The 16,950-nt window shown below is 43.1% G+C and overlaps 2 protein-coding genes across 2 annotated transcripts in view; one reads left to right on the top strand and one right to left on the bottom strand.

The window, feature by feature from the left end:
• The window catches only part of cacnb1 (calcium channel, voltage-dependent, beta 1 subunit), a gene marked incomplete at both ends in the record, with an annotated part of 29,885 nt that extends 24,805 nt beyond the window's left edge, over positions 1-5,080 (bottom strand). Inside the window, 2 exons of the mRNA XM_080524296.1 lie at positions 897-983; positions 4,991-5,080. Of these exons, the coding sequence (XP_080380422.1) occupies positions 897-983; positions 4,991-5,080 (177 nt within the window). The remainder of the gene's footprint in view (positions 1-896; positions 984-4,990) is intronic.
• A 1,389-nt stretch (positions 5,081-6,469) lies between these two features.
• Positions 6,470-14,153, top strand: rpl19 (ribosomal protein L19). Its single transcript, XM_080523986.1, has 6 exons — positions 6,470-6,492; positions 7,403-7,509; positions 7,726-7,848; positions 8,081-8,201; positions 8,329-8,439; positions 13,947-14,153. Exons 1-6 carry the CDS (start codon positions 6,488-6,490, stop codon positions 14,068-14,070), a joined length of 591 nt encoding a protein of 196 aa, XP_080380112.1. The 5' UTR covers positions 6,470-6,487; the 3' UTR covers positions 14,071-14,153.
• Positions 14,154-16,950: the final 2,797 nt, after the last annotated feature.

Raw genomic sequence — 16,950 nt, 5'->3', positions numbered from 1 at the left:
GGGGTCGTCTGTCTGTGTGTTCACGGTTCACTTTCCCTAGGCAATAACATGACGTAGTCCCCTCTGGGCTCCCCCTGACAGAGTTGATCGATGCACCACCGGAGAACCGGAGAGCGCTGGAGAACCCTGTGCCTCCACACTTGCACCTGGAACCAGGAAGCAGGAAGCAGGAACCTGATAATCAGTACCCGGGCCATGGTGGAGTCCCTGAGATAGATGCTTTAACACTGCCTCTCTCTACACCAAAACACAGCTGAATTCTTCAATGTGAATCCTACCAATTTTTACCATCCAAAATGAGTGCTGATTCACTGGGGCGCACCAAAAACACCTATGTTACGGTACATGTGGGAATACGGTACATGTGGGAAAACTAGGGTTAGGGTTAGGTGCTAGGGTGCTACGGTTAGGGTTAGGGGTAGGGGTAGGGGTAGGGTTAGGGTTAGGGTTAGACATGCCAGCATGTACCAAGTCACCCTAGCACCTAACCCTAACCCTAGTTTTCCCACATGTACCGTAACATATACATATATACACACACACACACACACACACACACACACATACTGTATATATATATATATATATAAATCACATCGCATCCACCAATGATTGTGGACAATAAATATGGGCTGAGTGACGGAAAAAGGCAGAGAGAGAAAAGGAAGGTAGGAGAGACAGACAGAAATGGCCATCCTGAGGGTGATGAGAAGGAGTCGGAGTCATCGGGTGTTCTACAGTATGAAATGACTGAGTGTGGCCATGTGATTGTGCAGACAAGACAAAGGCGGTGACAGTATCCAGACGGCCCAGGATTAGTCGTGAATCACATTCACACATTTTCCTCTTCTTAGAAGGACTTAAGACATCTAAAGACAGACGGAGAGCTGGCTTACCTGCCGAACAAAACTGTTGGAGGTGGTGTCGGAGGAGGTACTTCCGTCGGAGCGCTTGAATCGGCTCTTCCGCTTGGCGTACTTCCCCTGGAGGAGAGAGGGATCATGAGGAGGAGAGAAGAGACACCCCCCCGCCACCAAAAAAGAGAGATTACACAATATGCTCCATGACAGAAATACCAACACTTGAAAGCGCTTGTGGTCACAAAAGCAATTTTCTCTTGCTTTAAAAAGATGATAAAAAACATTGTGCAACCTCAGGGGCTGCATTCTAGTACAATGAAACACTTGAAATCATAACAGAAAGGCGTTGCCAGGGTCCCAGATCGGAGAGGAAGTTAACATGAGAAAGTGTCCTGGGTTTACTCCAGCTGGCTCCACCAGCTCCATGTTAAGCCTTCATTACTGGTCATTATTCATGCCCTGATGTAGGTTGGGACCCTGTAATCTGATTGGCGGGTCCCAGGGAAATGGCCTATCCGGCTTGGGCAGGGTCCTGCATTGCATTAGAGCCCACCCTGGCCACGTCACCATGGCTACGCAGTGCCGACTAATTGCATTTGTTGGCAATCAAGGAGTCCTGATGGATAAGGCCGACTGTGTGCCTCTCATATGTGTACACAGGGACGAGTGCCTGAGCTCATGTAAGAAACACACAGCGCAAACATATATAGCACGCACAGATAGACACGTGTGCGTGAGCATACACCATAGACATGTTGACATACACATGACGTACTATAAGCACAGGCTGACATTCGTTACACACAGAGACACAGAGACATTTTGAACAATTCTTCTCCCTCTGAGGGACTTTCTCTTTCATGTGCATAATCAGGTTCATACAGTATATGCGCAAGCTGTGCTCCCACACACCTACTACTGGCAAACCGACTGCTCCCAGCCCACCTTCCCACACACACACACATGGACACATGCGGACACAGACACACACACACGTGCCCACAACTAGAGTGAACGTTAAGGCCTTCAACCTACCCTGCCCTAATTCCATTACTCATTTGTATTACTCAGTAACATTTGTCCGATGACTGAGGATCCTTCGAGTGAAAGGAATCTACAAGGATGCACAGTTTAGCCAAGCTCTTCCTCTGGCTCCCCTCTTATCTCTCATCATCATCATCATCATCATCATCATCATCATCATCATCATTGAGATAGGGCGCTATCAGCCTTTTAACAAACGTATAACATGACCCATGACAGCTGAGTTACTAGGGTGAGAGTATTATATTGAACATGGGTCAGTTTCCTGAAATCCTCATTGCTAAAGCAGTATTTAATCTCTTTTGTAAATCCAGGGCCACTCCTCTCTTAGGCCAACAACGTACCTCATTTAACAAATTTCATTTATTAACGAAAGATTGGCCTACAAAACATAGATTTGATCATTTTTACCTCCTTACAGCTTGGTTGTCAGGAGAACTTAAGTACTACTTGAGCTACAAAACTGTGTATGTTCCCCCGTGGTGAAAGGCAGGGAAATGCCAGGGCAAGTCGGGAGGGGAGACTTCCTGTTGGTAAACATCCTCAGAGAGAAAGTGGCTAATTAGAGTGGGTGTCTTGCCGTCTCATCCCTCCCATGGTTTAGACTCAGAGCAACATGCACACCAGGGGAGGCTGGTGGAGGTAGAAATCGGAGGACGGGCTCATAGTAATGCATGGAACGGAATGAGGAACGGTATCAAACACGTGTGTACGTCCACCAGCCTCCCCTGGTGTGCATGTTGCTCTGTGAGCAGGAGTCTAAACTGGGAAGGGACAACATGACACTACTGGGGGGGGGGGGGGTGCTGAAGGCTTTAACAGAGCACAGACAAACATTCATCCGCCGAAGAGATTCCACCTTAAAATTCCTCTTACAGAGTTCGGCGCTCCTCCACGGAGGAAGAAGAACAAACGCAATCTTTAATCTGAGTTATCGTCTCAGGGCCTGATTCTGATCAGTTCAGCCGTTCTCTGGCGCCAACTCATTTGTCTTGGGCTCTATTGGGGTTTGTTTGCCGTGATCCAGAAATTGTGGGCCCCTTTCTCTCCAGGATATTACAAGTGTGGTCCCCCGGTTGTGTCTCCACAGCTGAGTTATAAATATGCCAGCGTGACCCGCTGCAGGTTTGCATGAACTTTATATCTAATTGATCAGAGAGCCACACGGAAACCCTTCCCTGCTGTACGACTCACGGAGGGGGTCCATCTGTCTCTCAGCACAGGCACACAAGGAATAAGAATGCTAAAAACAGACAGACAGTGAGAGAGAGAGAGAGAGAGAGAGAGAGAGAGAGAGAGGGGGGGGGGGGGGGGAGAGAAAGAAAGAGAGAGGGGGGGAGAGAGAGAGAGGGAGGGAGAGACAGAGGTCAAGAAACGGAGCGAGAGGAAGAAAGAGGACATAGGGTTGGGATGAAGGTAGAGAGAGAGGGTGAGAGAACATGATGAATTGAGGGGGAGAGAGATGGAAGAGGAAAGAGAGAGAAAGAGAGAGTGGGAGTAAGGCAGAGAAGAGAAGGAGTGCAGGATGCATACTTGGCATAGCTTCAGGCGTTCGGTTTTATGTGTTGTTTTCTGTGATGCTGTGGTTTCCGTGGAGAGACAATGATGGAGCTCGGTGTGGGTTTGTTTGTTCTGGTCATTCTCAATATTCTTTTCATTCGATTTTAGGGACAAATCATGTCCACACAACCACTGATATCATATAACTTCCTAAATGGTATTTTTATAGGTATGACAAATTTAAATATGGACGCAACTTTTGTAAAAACATGCAAAACATAAAACACATGTTGCATAAGCACAGAGAAAGCAATATTACAACATAACCAGGACATTCACTGACATGTCTGGGCAGAGGAATATTGGTAGACATTAAAAGTAAATGTGAGGGTATCTTAACCCCTGATATGAAATGAAAATGTGATCTAAATGTGTCTGCTTTGTCCATCCCCCAGCACTCATTTTTGGAGGAAACATCAGATAAACTGGGGTGGAATCAGAGTTAATTGGGGGGACTATTAGTTCGAGTTCCCTATATGAAGGAAAAGAACAGTTAGCCTATACATACATTAAAGAAAGAAGAGTTAGTGGATACATTAAATCAAGAACAGACATAACATTAACATCTGACGGACTTCAGGAATCATGTCTGACCATAGGATATCCTAGACTAGAAGAAAGTCAATTGTGTCCATCCACTGACAAGCCATGGTGACAGTTCCCGGCAGCAAAGCACTTTAAGCAACCCTTGCGTGAAAACTTTTCTAGACTTTTCAAGGTACAACTACCGGTAATTGAAAGAAACTGAAATAACTGTTCTTTATGACAATTTTGAAACAGAATTTTGGGATGAGAGTTGCGTGTGTCCATAATATCCACCCCAATTACATGGGTTACACGTGGGCGTGGTTTGCTTCACTTGGGGACAACATCAAGCACCATACATCGCGCAAACTGCATAAATGACATCATTCTTCGTTATATGTACAGTACATAGGTACATTAGGCTATTGTTATTTGTTTACTACAGAATAATAAACATAGAAATGTAAACTGACAGCAAGCATATTTGCCTAATAGCCAGAATTGGCTATCACACAAGTCGATTAAAAGACACGTTCACAATTATGAATAAAGCACGTTTAATTTGAATCATTTCCGTATAATACGAACCATTTTAAGTGGAACTACCCCTAGTGACAATGTAAATAGGAGAAAATCGTCTAAAGGGACAGTTGGCTGATTAACGGATGACGGAGTGGCCCTCTGTCACAACAAGAACCAAGCTTTTTTCTCTCTTATACTAATTCTTATACTAAAATAGCCTAGATGAGTAATGGAATCGACAATTTGTGTTACATCAAGTTTTTTTTCCTCTGCAAGAGTAATTGAATCAGGCTGCGATTCGCTTCTAGTTAACCTGCTTTATTTATTTTTTTGCTATCTTAAGTCAAATTGATTGGACTATTTATTATTTAAAAATATATAAACTTAAGCATGAAACATTTTCCCCTCATTAGGCAAGGCTAAATCAACAGGCTATTTAGGGGGATGTCCACATAGGTTTGTGTTGTATTCCGTCTTACCTGTGCGTGTGGATGAGGATCAAACATGTCCATTTGGATCTCTTGAGTAGAGGTCGAAGGCGTCCTGGACATACTACTTTTCTGTACCATTGATTTACTTTATAAATTCTATTTGCTATTTCATGTATTTATGATAATGTCGATATAGTCATTGTCAACGAAGAGAAATTGGTTGCCGTTTCCCCCCAAGATATGCCGCTCCACCACTAGTCGCAACAGCTGCGTCTACAGAGCCGAGCGCACCAGCTTCGATCAGACAATGCGCTCGCTTCTCCAGCTGCGAACCGATGAGGTCCACGCCCCGTTGGCCAGGCCCCACCTTCCTTACTTATCGATCTATCAGAAAGCAACACGGAGGCGTTTCAGTGTTTTCTGTGTAGTGATTGGGTTATTATGGGCAAAACAATTAGGAAGATGAAACTACTAGAATAGATTATTATCACAGCATCCACACATCCTCCGCCACCTGCGCGCGCTTGTTTAATGCATTGTTACTGCAGGCGCCATCTGCACTAGACTGTAGGCTATTGATCCCTCAGCTCATGTCTGCAGGCACAATCAGTGATGTAGTGGATTGTAAACTCAAGTAAACTCAGTTTACCCACATTTTGGAGAATAATATTATTAACCCACCGTGTTTTAACCCAAAGTTATTTGCATTAGGGTGTGCCCATGGTGTTCAGTGTTTACTCACCTGTTTGTACTACGGGTATAATCGTATGCATCATACCAAAACTGTTGAGTCGATATCATAGCCTACCTGTTGACTACAGTGTTACTATTTTGTCTTGACCAGAGGATAAACTGCAATCCAATGACACGCTACTTTCGGTGAGGCATAGCCTTCAATAGCATATTAGTGAATAAAACAGATTCTATTTGTGCTTTTTAAACAATAGTCATTGTAGTGCTCAACAGCCAACCAAGACTAAATTCCCAGAGAGCACGGATTAATAGTGGCAGAGATTGAGATTGCAACAACAATTTGAGATTGTACGCCTGTAGCAAGCAAAACGAATTTGTCTTATGGAGACATGTCCTATTATTGATTATTAACCCATATTACACAACGCCCAGTCTAATTCTTTAGTAGGCATTCATTAGTAGCCTATTCATTAAGACATGAGCCAACACAATAAATGCGGAGATCATATCTTGATGTCAACATTGCCCTCCTGTGGTACAGTAGTGAATAGCATTCTGATCTCGCCCACAATGCAGTGCAAGATCCGGACAGTACTATTATTTCTAGACGGGGGTATTGCTATATACATTAAACTTAAATGAAAAACAAAAGTACTCAGTCTAGTATTTTTTGCTATAAATATCTCCACAGATAATAATTCTTATTTATATGAGGAAATGTATTTTTGTCGTATTTTAATCCGATTTAGATTTTGAACAGGAATTATTGTTGCGTTGATTATGGATTCTCCTCTATAATGGTAGCGCCCTTTCCGTCCCCCAATCTTTCCTTTTCCTATTGAATTAGCAGCCATGAGGTAAGCACGCTAACGTTGTGGCAATCTAACTGGTTTTATAATTAACAAAAAATACGTTTTCCCTCGCAAAAAATTGTCATGCTTGCTTATAAGTCTATGCGCCATCGCTGTCTGATGTCCTGTCTACATTTTATGCTGTAACGGGCATGTTACACGTCTAAATGTGCCACACGTTGCTCCAAACCGGGGAGGCCATGTTGTCAACCAAGCTTTTTAGACGAAAGTTCCACAGGGCCAGAAGCTAAATGCAAAGCCCCTTGGAAAGAAGTATTTCCTAGTCCAATATAGATATGACTCGCAACTGGTTGCATGTCAATGTTATTCATGTTTTATAGCCTTAGAAGGCCATATTAGCACTGTTTGCGATACTCGTAAGAACGGTAGGTAGGTAGCTAGTAGTAGTAGTAGCCAGAGTCACATAGCCACATACATACTGTATTTATGGCTCTATAATATGCTGTATGAAATACTTACACTCCCATATTTAACTTGCCCCTCCGTTAATGACATTGTGAGCCCCCTCCCCGTCAATCAATTTTTCCAGTGTCATCAAATCCCGTACGAATCAACTTCGCTAACGTTATTTTATCGGGAAACAACTGCTCATAATGGGAAGCTAATAATGTTGGACGTTACATTATTATCATATTACACACTAGCTAACGTGAGCTTGCTACCTATTTATAACTACAGACCGTATTCGATTGGAGTTGGATAGCGTTGAAGTGTGCTAGAACTGACTTAGTTCAAGGAGGCCTAGATAAAACGCACTTTAATGTCTATGGTAGACTTCCTTGGATTGTGATGTTATGGCTAAGCATGGTTGTCATTACTGGTGCAAGGATTCGAGGGCAAAAGACTTGGTGGGTAATTTGGTTTTGGTTGAACCTTTCACTGTCCCCCTCCTCAGCATGCTCAGGCTCCAAAAGCGGCTTGCCTCCAGCGTGCTGCGCTGTGGCAAGAAGAAGGTATGGCTGGACCCCAACGAGACCAATGAGATAGCCAATGCCAACTCCCGTAAGTATTGACGGCTGTGCCAATCTTAATCTATTTTCTAGTTGATTATTTTTGACACAATGTTAACTAATTATAAGTCACGAGTCAGTGCAGGACATGGCAGTATCAATTCATGTAGACAATTCCCCCCCCACCCAACATTGAAATACAAGACTCAAATGATAATTTCACCTTTTCTTCCAAACCGTACCCTAATTTTTCAACCTCTTATCTCAGGTCAGCAGATCCGTAAGCTGGTGAAGGATGGTCTTATCATCCGCAAGCCCGTCACGGTGCACTCCCGTGCCCGCTGCCGCAAGAACACTCTGGCACGTCGCAAGGGAAGGCACATGGGAACTGGTGAGTGGGCACTGCCACCGGTCTGCATTGTCTAGTGGTGTTAATTGAGAAATGGCCCACCATCAGGATGCTGGTCCAAATCTTACATCGGTCATATCTTATTCTCTTATCGAGAGCATGTAACACCTGTTATAGAGGTACTCATTTATTATATTGCAACAAACATCAATTGATGGGAGCAGTGCAGCAATATTTCAGGCTTAACACCATTCCCTCACCTGTCCTTTCCTAGGTAAGAGAAAGGGTACAGCCAATGCCCGTATGCCAGAGAAGCTGTCCTGGATGCGTCGCATGAGAATCCTGCGTCGTCTTCTGCGTCGCTACAGGGAGTCCAAGAAGATCGACAGGCACATGTAAGTGTTCGACATCCACCCCAATCTCTCACACACATACACCAAGCACAATAGAGGTTATTATGGTTTTGTGGTATTAACTTGGTAACAGGCTAATGTTCCGTGTTTGACCCCTACTTTGCCACAGGTACCACAGCCTCTACCTGAAGGTTAAGGGTAATGTGTTCAAGAACAAACGTATCCTCATGGAGCACATCCACAAGCTGAAGGCAGACAAGGCCCGCAAGAAGCTCCTGTCGTAAGTTTTAGCCAATACTCCCATCTTCCTTACGAGAGATGGCCATTTTATATTATTTCACTGTTCAAATTTATTTTTCTTTGGATTGTCGACAACATGGTTTGAATGCTGCTTCGGGCTCATTTAGTAAATTAGCCATTCCACCATTCAAACGTTAGTTCTCTGTAAAATAGGCCGTTTTTTATACACGTTACAGTGGAGAGCAGTGAAATGGCAGAGATTAGATTTAAAGGGAAATAGTGGAGAATTTACAATTGTCGTGCTATAAAAACGCACCCTATTGACTACATAATTACGTCACACATTTTCGATAGAGGAGTCAGGATTTAAGGTTACAGGGGGATTGGAACTGGACAGGAACATGGTCTACTATATCCAGTAGGGATGGACGGTTTCCAATTATTGAAACCGAAAAACCGTCAAAGACTAAAACCGCGGTTTTCCGGTTAACCGAAAAGGTAAAAAAAAAAAAAAAAAAAACAATTTCAAATAATTGAGCCCTACTGCTACAAAACACTCGTGTCGAACACCATTAAAACACCGTAAGCACAGTCGCAACACATTTAGGCTACTTAGTTTCACAAATATAAGTGGAAAGGCAGACTTTTGTAAGCTACACCATACATGAAAACACATGAACACTTAACACACCAGCTCCGCTGATCCAGGGTGCACGCCTGCACGGAAGATCATCTCTTGGAACAGCGTCTTCATTGAATGAACTGCTTTCTCAATATCTTGGTTCTTAGACAAAGTTTCAGCTGCTGCTCAATGTATTTAAATATTTGAATACTGCTCAATAATCACTGAAATATTAGACTTAGAATTATGCAGTGAACATACTTAAAGCTTTTCATAAAAACCACATGCCGCGAGACTGACTCGTCCTGAACTGTCGTAAGTCAATCAACAAAGAATGCCCCATCAAAATAAAAGTGCCCATGGTAGAGCTGTCAAAATAGAGCTTTCAAAATAAATGTACTAATACAGATAGAGATAAATACAGAACTACCTTTGCGTCACTAAGTGACCGCGTATCTTCTGAGACATGCGTTCTGTCATCACTTTCAGTAGCGCCTTCACACACAGTGGCGCTGTGCACAAACACTCTTGATCCGTATAGCTCTTGTTTTATTATATTGTGGTTTAGTAAATACTGCACTTGGAGTTACATTCAATGCATGATTTGTGCTATAGAACATAAATAAAGTTTGATTGATTGATTGATATCAAATCAAATCACATTTTATTTCTATAGCGCATTTCTCACAAAAGTGACCCAATGCGCTTTACAGAGAGCAGCGAAAATTATCTTATTAAATGTAAGCGAGTAATTGTAAAAAACCTTTCCTATCTACCAATAACTGAAGGCAACTATCTTTCCCATAGAGTGATTCGTTACCCTTAATTAGATATTAATCCTCAGTTATTCTTCACAACTGACCAAACCTCTCACTCATTGCGCGGCAGATTCAGACTGTATCATTGTTATTTTCACACACGACAAACATGTGACATGTGACCAGTTTTATTCTTTGAACAACATAGAATATACAATAGAATAGAAAACGTAAACAAAAACATCTTTAAATATAAATACAAACGAGTGCAAATTGAGTGCAAGCAGGTAAAACAATTGTGCAAAGATATCACTGATCACATTCATTCTAATTCTAATTCACAACCTATGGCTAATAACTAAATAACAAAAACTGGCAGTAACAAAAAATGAGCATAAAGGCTATTAAATAGTCCGTTAATCGAGGTTCTTCGCAAGAAACACGAGCATGTTCACCTTTTCAGGATTCAGCTGCGCTCGGAACGGACTTACAATTTTGCCTGCTGCGCTGAACACCCGCTCTGAAGGTGAACTTGTGGCACACACGCACAAATATTTTCGGGCCACCCGCGACATCAGTGGAAAACGGCGGGCTCCATGTGATTGCCACCACAGAAGAGGGTCTTCGTCCCCGTCAACCACAGGCTCGCGACAATAGGCAGTCATCTCTGCTTCTGCTCGCTCCTCTGTGGTGACGTGGGGAGACTGGGGACCTGCCGCAGCCCGAACTTTCTTTTGCAGCAGACTGCCCAAAGTCTTCTTCTTTTTCGGGGGTACAGGCTGCGCATCTCTCTCTCCTTCTTCCTCCTCCACTCTGATGGCCACTGAACCGGCTGCTGCACCTCCTTGCCTCTCCAGTCTCACCATCTCGGTCTCTAACGCGGACTTTGTCTCACCCAGAGCAGTGTCATCCCTCTCGTATCCTCCACGGTACCGAGCGTCAAGCAAGGTGCATTTGCGCATCAGCTCGCGCACCGCATCACCTTCATACCTGGCCTGAAGCTTAATAAGAATTCCAGCCTTTATGGACTTTGTCAACTGGACATCCTCATCTGACACAGCCAACACATCGTCCCTGCAGAGCTGGAGCATGGGTAGGAGAGAGGAACTGGTGACATAGTTCTCTCCAGACAAAATGTCAGTAAAATTACTGACTGGCTTGAGAGCAGCCTGCACAGCCTGCAGGACATCAGTGTCCTGCCATGAAAGTTGGAGGTGGCACCTTCTGTCATCAGACAGGACGTGCCTGATCGCCTGTGCTTGCTCCAGGATGCGCTCAACCATTGCGAGTTTAGAACCCCAGCGAGTAGCGCAATCCTGTCGATTAAAAAAACATTTTAAAATTAATTCATTACTTAATTAATTACAATGATTTAAGAAGTAGGCAATAATGAACAACAAACATCATGCACTGTATTAACCTGTAAGATTATTTATTAGTCATTCTGCACCACATTAGGCCTGTAATAAATTGGTGTATGCTGGCTTACCGTTATGAGACTATGCTCTGGGAGTCCTAATTCCAGCTGTTTTTTGTGCAGCTCTTTCTTACGGTGCCAGCTGTGTGAAAATGCCCCGTTGATTTCCCGGCAGAGTCCAAGGGCACGGTCTGTCGTCCGTCTTTGGTCCTGCACTGCGTTTGTCACAGCCAGGTTAAGGTTGTGGCCGAAACAGTTAAGCCACGGCCAATGCAGGGACCTGATTGCGGCAGCAATGTTGGCAGCATTGTCCGTGGTTATTGCCGAGAGTTTGTTCTCGTCCAGTTGCCATTCCCGAAGTGCGTCTCCGAGCGCGTCAGCAAGATTGACCGCTGTGTGGCTCTCGGGAAAGTACGTGGTCTGAAGGCATTTCGACTCCAGTTTCCACTCGGGTGTAATTGTATGATAAGTCAACGACATATATGGTGTCATGTTGACTGACGACCACATATCTGTCGTCAATGAATAACTGTCTGCCCCCGACAGCAGCACGTGAACCTCCTGCTTAACTTTATTATAAAGCTCCGGAATGGCAGTGTTAGAAAGATATTTCCGTCCAGGCAGCTCGTACTGGGGGTCCAGAGTTTGTATCATGGCCTTAAACGATGTCTTATCCACCGTCTGAAAAGAGACCATTTCGTTAGCCAAATACCTGGTCACAGCAACAGTGCAGGTTTTCCATCGCATACTGTCCTTTTTATATTTGCCTTTCCCAGCGAACGCACCCATTATTGTTGGCTGTACCAGTGAAGTGGTAGGTCGCGTGGATGGGCCTGCTTGAGCAGCGTCGGCCTGTGAACAGTGCGAGACCATCCTTGCAGCAATAAGCGGGTGATTTGTTTTTAGATGGCGACGTAAATTCGAAGTATTGCCTTCTTTGGCTACCACCTTATTCATGCAGTGTCGACACACTGCCTCGTCCACGTTTGCTGGCTCACCTGTGTCATTTGGTACGAAACCAAAATGAGTCCATACAACAGAAGTCGTGTTTTTCTTGAACACCAACTCGTTCACGCTAGCCATTGTTTTTTTTCTCCTCACTCTCTGCTCTGAAGAGAAGCTGTCACGTGACCCGTCTTTTTAGACATGTCATTTATTTGACAAGTTATAACAAAGTTATAGTGTTTACAAAATCACTTTTATAGCATCTTCATAATAAGTGACCGCGTATCTTCTGAGACATGCGTTCTGTCATCACTTTCAGTAGCGCCTTCACACACAGTGGCGCTGTGCACAAAGTACACTCTTGATCCGTATAGCTCTTGTTTTATTATATTGTGGTTTAGTAAATACTGCACTTGGAGTTACATTCAATGCATGATTTGTGCTATAGAACATAAATAACGTTTGATTGATATCAAATCAAATCACATTTTATTTCTATAGCGCATTTCTCACAAAAGTGACCCAATGCGCTTTACAGAGAGCAGCGAAAATTATCTTATTAAATGTAAGCGAGTAATTGTAAAAAACCTTTCCTATCTACCAATAACTGAAGGCAACTATCTTTCCCATAGAGTGATTCGTTACCCTTAAATATAATCCCAATTAGATATTAATCCTCAGTTATTCTTCACAACTGACCAAACCTCTCACTCATTGCGTGGCAGATTCAGACTGTATCATTGTTATTTTCACACACGACAAACATGTGACATGTGACCAGTTTTATTCTTTGAACAACATAGAATATACAATAGAATAGAAAACGTAAACAAAAACATCTATAAATATAAATACAAACGAGTGCAAATTGAGTGCAAGCAGGTAAAACAATTGTGCAAAGATATCACTGATCACATTAATTCTAATTCTAATTCACAACCTATGGCTAATAACTAAATAACAAAAACTGGCAGTAACAAAAAATGAGCATAAAAGCTATTAAAGGCTATTAAATAGTCCGTTAATCGAGGTTCTTCGCAAGAAACACGAGCATGTTCACCTTTTCAGGATTCAGCTGCGCTCGGAACGGACTTACAATTTTGCCTGCTGCGCTGAACACCCGCTCTGAAGGTGAACTTGTGACACACAGTGGCGCTGTGCACAAAGTACACTCTTGATCCGTATAGCTCATTTTTATTTTCACACACGACAAACATGTGACATGTTCCAGTTTTATTCTTATTCTATTTTATTCTTCTAAAAAAAATACGGTTTCAGACGGTTTTGATAAAGAACCGTTTCTAATTTTAGAAACCCCGGTTTTCGGTTTAACCGAAAAACCGTCCATCCCTAATATCCAGCAAAAGAGAATTTCCCTCCCATTGGGAAAAATCCAAATGCTCAAGTAATCGAATACTAATGTCCCTTTTGGATATTTGAATAACCATGGCTAACCCCTTTCCTTACACTAATCCTGTGTGGCCCATGGTACCTGTGGAGATGTGCCACCCCATTATGCTATTCAGCATAGGCAAAGTTGATTTTTAAAGTAGTGTGGCTGTTACCCTTATAAAAAAAAAAAATAGGCTGGTCCCGCCACACTACACTGTGAGCACCTGATGAGCACTTGGGCAGATCTATAAAGGCTCTGAACTGATGGGCGTGAGGATGAAATGTAGAAATTGATTACACAATACTGTGCTGCATGTGGTTCTTAGACATGGATGTGAAGATGTGTGATCTTTCTAGAAAAAGATTGGTTTCAATGTTATGTTTGACCTCTTCTACGCCCCCCCCTCCTACAGTGACCAGGCTGAGGCCCGCCGTTCCAAGACAAAGGAGGCCCGCAAGCGCAGAGAGGAACGTCTCCTGGCCAAGAAAGAGGAGATTATCAAGACCCTCTCAGAGGAAGAGGCAACCAAGAAGTGAAGAGCCTCTTGATCCAGCACCTCAAGCCCAACCCAGCCCTCTGTCATGTGCTAATAAAATTTTAAAAAGTTTACTGAAACACAGCCCTGTTTGTCCGAGTCCTCTTTCACTCTGTATTTACAACTATCTGAAATGGTTCTATGGGGTTATGATGGTGGCATAACTTAAGCCATGTTTACACAGGCATGTCCTAATATTACCATTGCTGTTGTCTGTAAACTTACCAAGGGTAGGGCATACTGCTAACTCTTAACTTAACTTGAACCTGAACTGGTGGTAGATCTGTGTTGGAGTGCCTGTGGCTCAGGAGGTAGAGCCGGCGTCTAATGATCGCAAGGTTTGTGGTTCGATCCCGGCTGGTCACGTGTAAGTGTCGGTGTCCTTGGATAAGACACTGAAACCCAAATTGCTCCCAATGAGCGGGACGGCACCTTGCATGGTAGCTTGCCGCCATTGGTGGGTGAATGAGAGGCTACTGTAAAGAGCTTTGGAATATGGCGCTATAAGTGCAGTCCAGACTTAAGTCATTGCCCTGGTCACAAACTGATAAGGGGGTCTAGAAGCAGAGGTGAGATGCAGGTATGCTCGTTTGCATTGAATACCGCTGTATCCTGGTAACTCAGATTCAGAACTAATCTGGGTGGCCCAGGTGAATCAAGGCCTGTGTAAACGGATCAGACAAAAGAAAGTGCCAGGAAATCTTTTCTACTGTTCTCTGTAGGAATAGGGCTTTATTTATGTACAAGGTTATAGTATGCCTTATTTGATCACTTCTATTTTAGTACTAGGATACTTTTCTCAGGTCAGCATTCTCAGTGAGGATGTAAGATTAAGATGAAGCTGTGGCATGCATTCCATAGATTAATGCAGCATTTCTGGTTGTCCATGGTTTATTTTCTGCCCTCTGAGGAATGATAATCCTGTTACTCACAGCCATACACCCGGTCCTCTTTTTCCACAAGGTTGCATTTATAAAATTACATTTTGAGCAGTCCAGTCAGAACTAAGTGTCAAGTTGATATAGGTCATATATATATATATATTACAAATTGTGTTGGTGAAAATTACATGACATTTTCTTTTAATTTTAGGGAAATTCAACAAGTGACGTGTAACAAGTTGTTTAGCCCCTTTCACACATATGAGCCTTCCCAGTAGATTCCATGGAACTTCCAGTGTCTGCATATGTCTGAACGCGACTGACCAGGGAAATCCACTCGGGCAATTACCCTGGTCTCGACCATGTATAATTCCATGGAAAGTACTGTGTCGCAGTAAGTGTGAGTAGATGCCTGAAGATTGCCTGGTCAGTCTCCTTTCACAGCTGTCCTGCATCACGCAGTCAGATGGGCAGAGCCCATAAGAACTGCTCCAGAATATCGCTACTACTAAATGGACTCCACAACTGGACTAAATTTCCAATCATAGTGGAGGTATGATATATGGCATATATATATATGGTATATGGCAGTCTCACACGCTTGTCTCGTTCGAATCATGTCTACTACGTTTCAGTTCTGCATCCAGTTGAATAAGTGATTCAAGTAGCTTGTGTAAGCCCGGGGCAGCCAATATAATTCCAAAACTGGATAGTACGTCGTTTCCAATCATAGTTAGCTAGATTACTTACTTAGCTAACTTACTTATTAAATGTACATTTTGTGATATAGACGCATTCCCCACTGTATGAGCTCCATCAGTCCACTGTGAGGCAAATCATTTACAAATGGAGCATGGCAGCACCTCAGCCGAGAAGTGGGATCAGATGTCAGAGACTGATCAGTGGCTATCAAAGACCTTTACTCCAAGTTATCGCTGCTAATGGAGGTGCCACAAGCTACTTGACTGAAGAGGTTCACATATATTTGCACACATGAAATTAGTTTTTGTTAAATAAACGACTTTTCTTACTTTCTTTTCTTTCTCCTTCATTTTAATATTTTATACAAAAATAATGACCATCAAACCATCAATTGGCTGTGAGTGTGTTCACAAACTTCCTAGCAGCACTGTATACACAAGTCTTGTGAGCATTGTGACTAAGCCCGACATTAGCCTAGTATATACACAAGCCACTCCAGCTCCTGTACCTACTGTGACAGGTAGGGCAACGCTTCCCATTGTGTGCAAACCGTGTGAGGGTCATGTCGAAGTCAGAGATCACCTGAGGGGAAACCAAAACAACAACAAAACGAGACTGAATGATCTCCTCCACCCTCTGAGGGTCCCTCATACACACAGAGGGATTGGACAGCTCTGGCACCTGTGGAGAGGGAGGGAGATGAAAGAGGGAAAGGAGTGTGTGCATGACATGTGTAAGTGTCTATGATGATAGAGAAAGGAGGCAGGTCTGAACTATTACCCTCTACCCTTAGTAATTGCAGGGTGAGGACTGCCTTGTTATGATGATACCCACTGACAGATGGCAACACGACATATTTACAAACACGAAAGTGATTAGCTACCGTATCTGACAAGACTGTCATGTAGTTGTTCATCTGACTGTTTTAGTTTGTCTTTCTATGTGTCTAAATAATGTGTCTAGCTAGAATCTGGCTCAGAACATTTTGTTCTTTGTGGTTTCTGGTCGGCCACCCCATTGAACATGTATTGTAGTCCTTCATTGAAAAACAAGGAAAATACACTTACCATAATTTGATAGAGGATCAAACGATCTATTTGGGTAGCAACTAGGAGAGCAACTAAAGATGTAAATACCAGACAACCTAAATACTTGCTTAAATTGAGGACGGACATGTATGTGTTTGAATATTATCTTCCCTGTAACACAAAAGCAGTAATAAAGGTTCCTACCTAATTTGTCATCTGATGGAGCAGATACACAATTAATTCTTTATGCGATTTTGTTGTTGTTATAAT

The sequence above is a fragment of the Nansenia antarctica genome (assembly GCF_963989245.1).
Source record: "Nansenia antarctica genome assembly, chromosome: 2".
NCBI lineage: Eukaryota > Metazoa > Chordata > Actinopteri > Argentiniformes > Microstomatidae > Nansenia > Nansenia antarctica.
Note: the sequence above shows the minus strand (reverse complement) of the source record. Positions and strands in the feature narration are given on the sequence as shown.

Bases quoted from the DNA above. Each gene is read 5' to 3' on its own strand.
- rpl19 (XM_080523986.1), top strand. The intron at 7,510-7,725 runs GTAAGTATTGAC...CTCTTATCTCAG, and splicing joins GATAGCCAATGCCAACTCCC to GTCAGCAGATCCGTAAGCTG. The intron at 8,202-8,328 runs GTAAGTGTTCGA...ACTTTGCCACAG, and splicing joins AAGAAGATCGACAGGCACAT to GTACCACAGCCTCTACCTGA.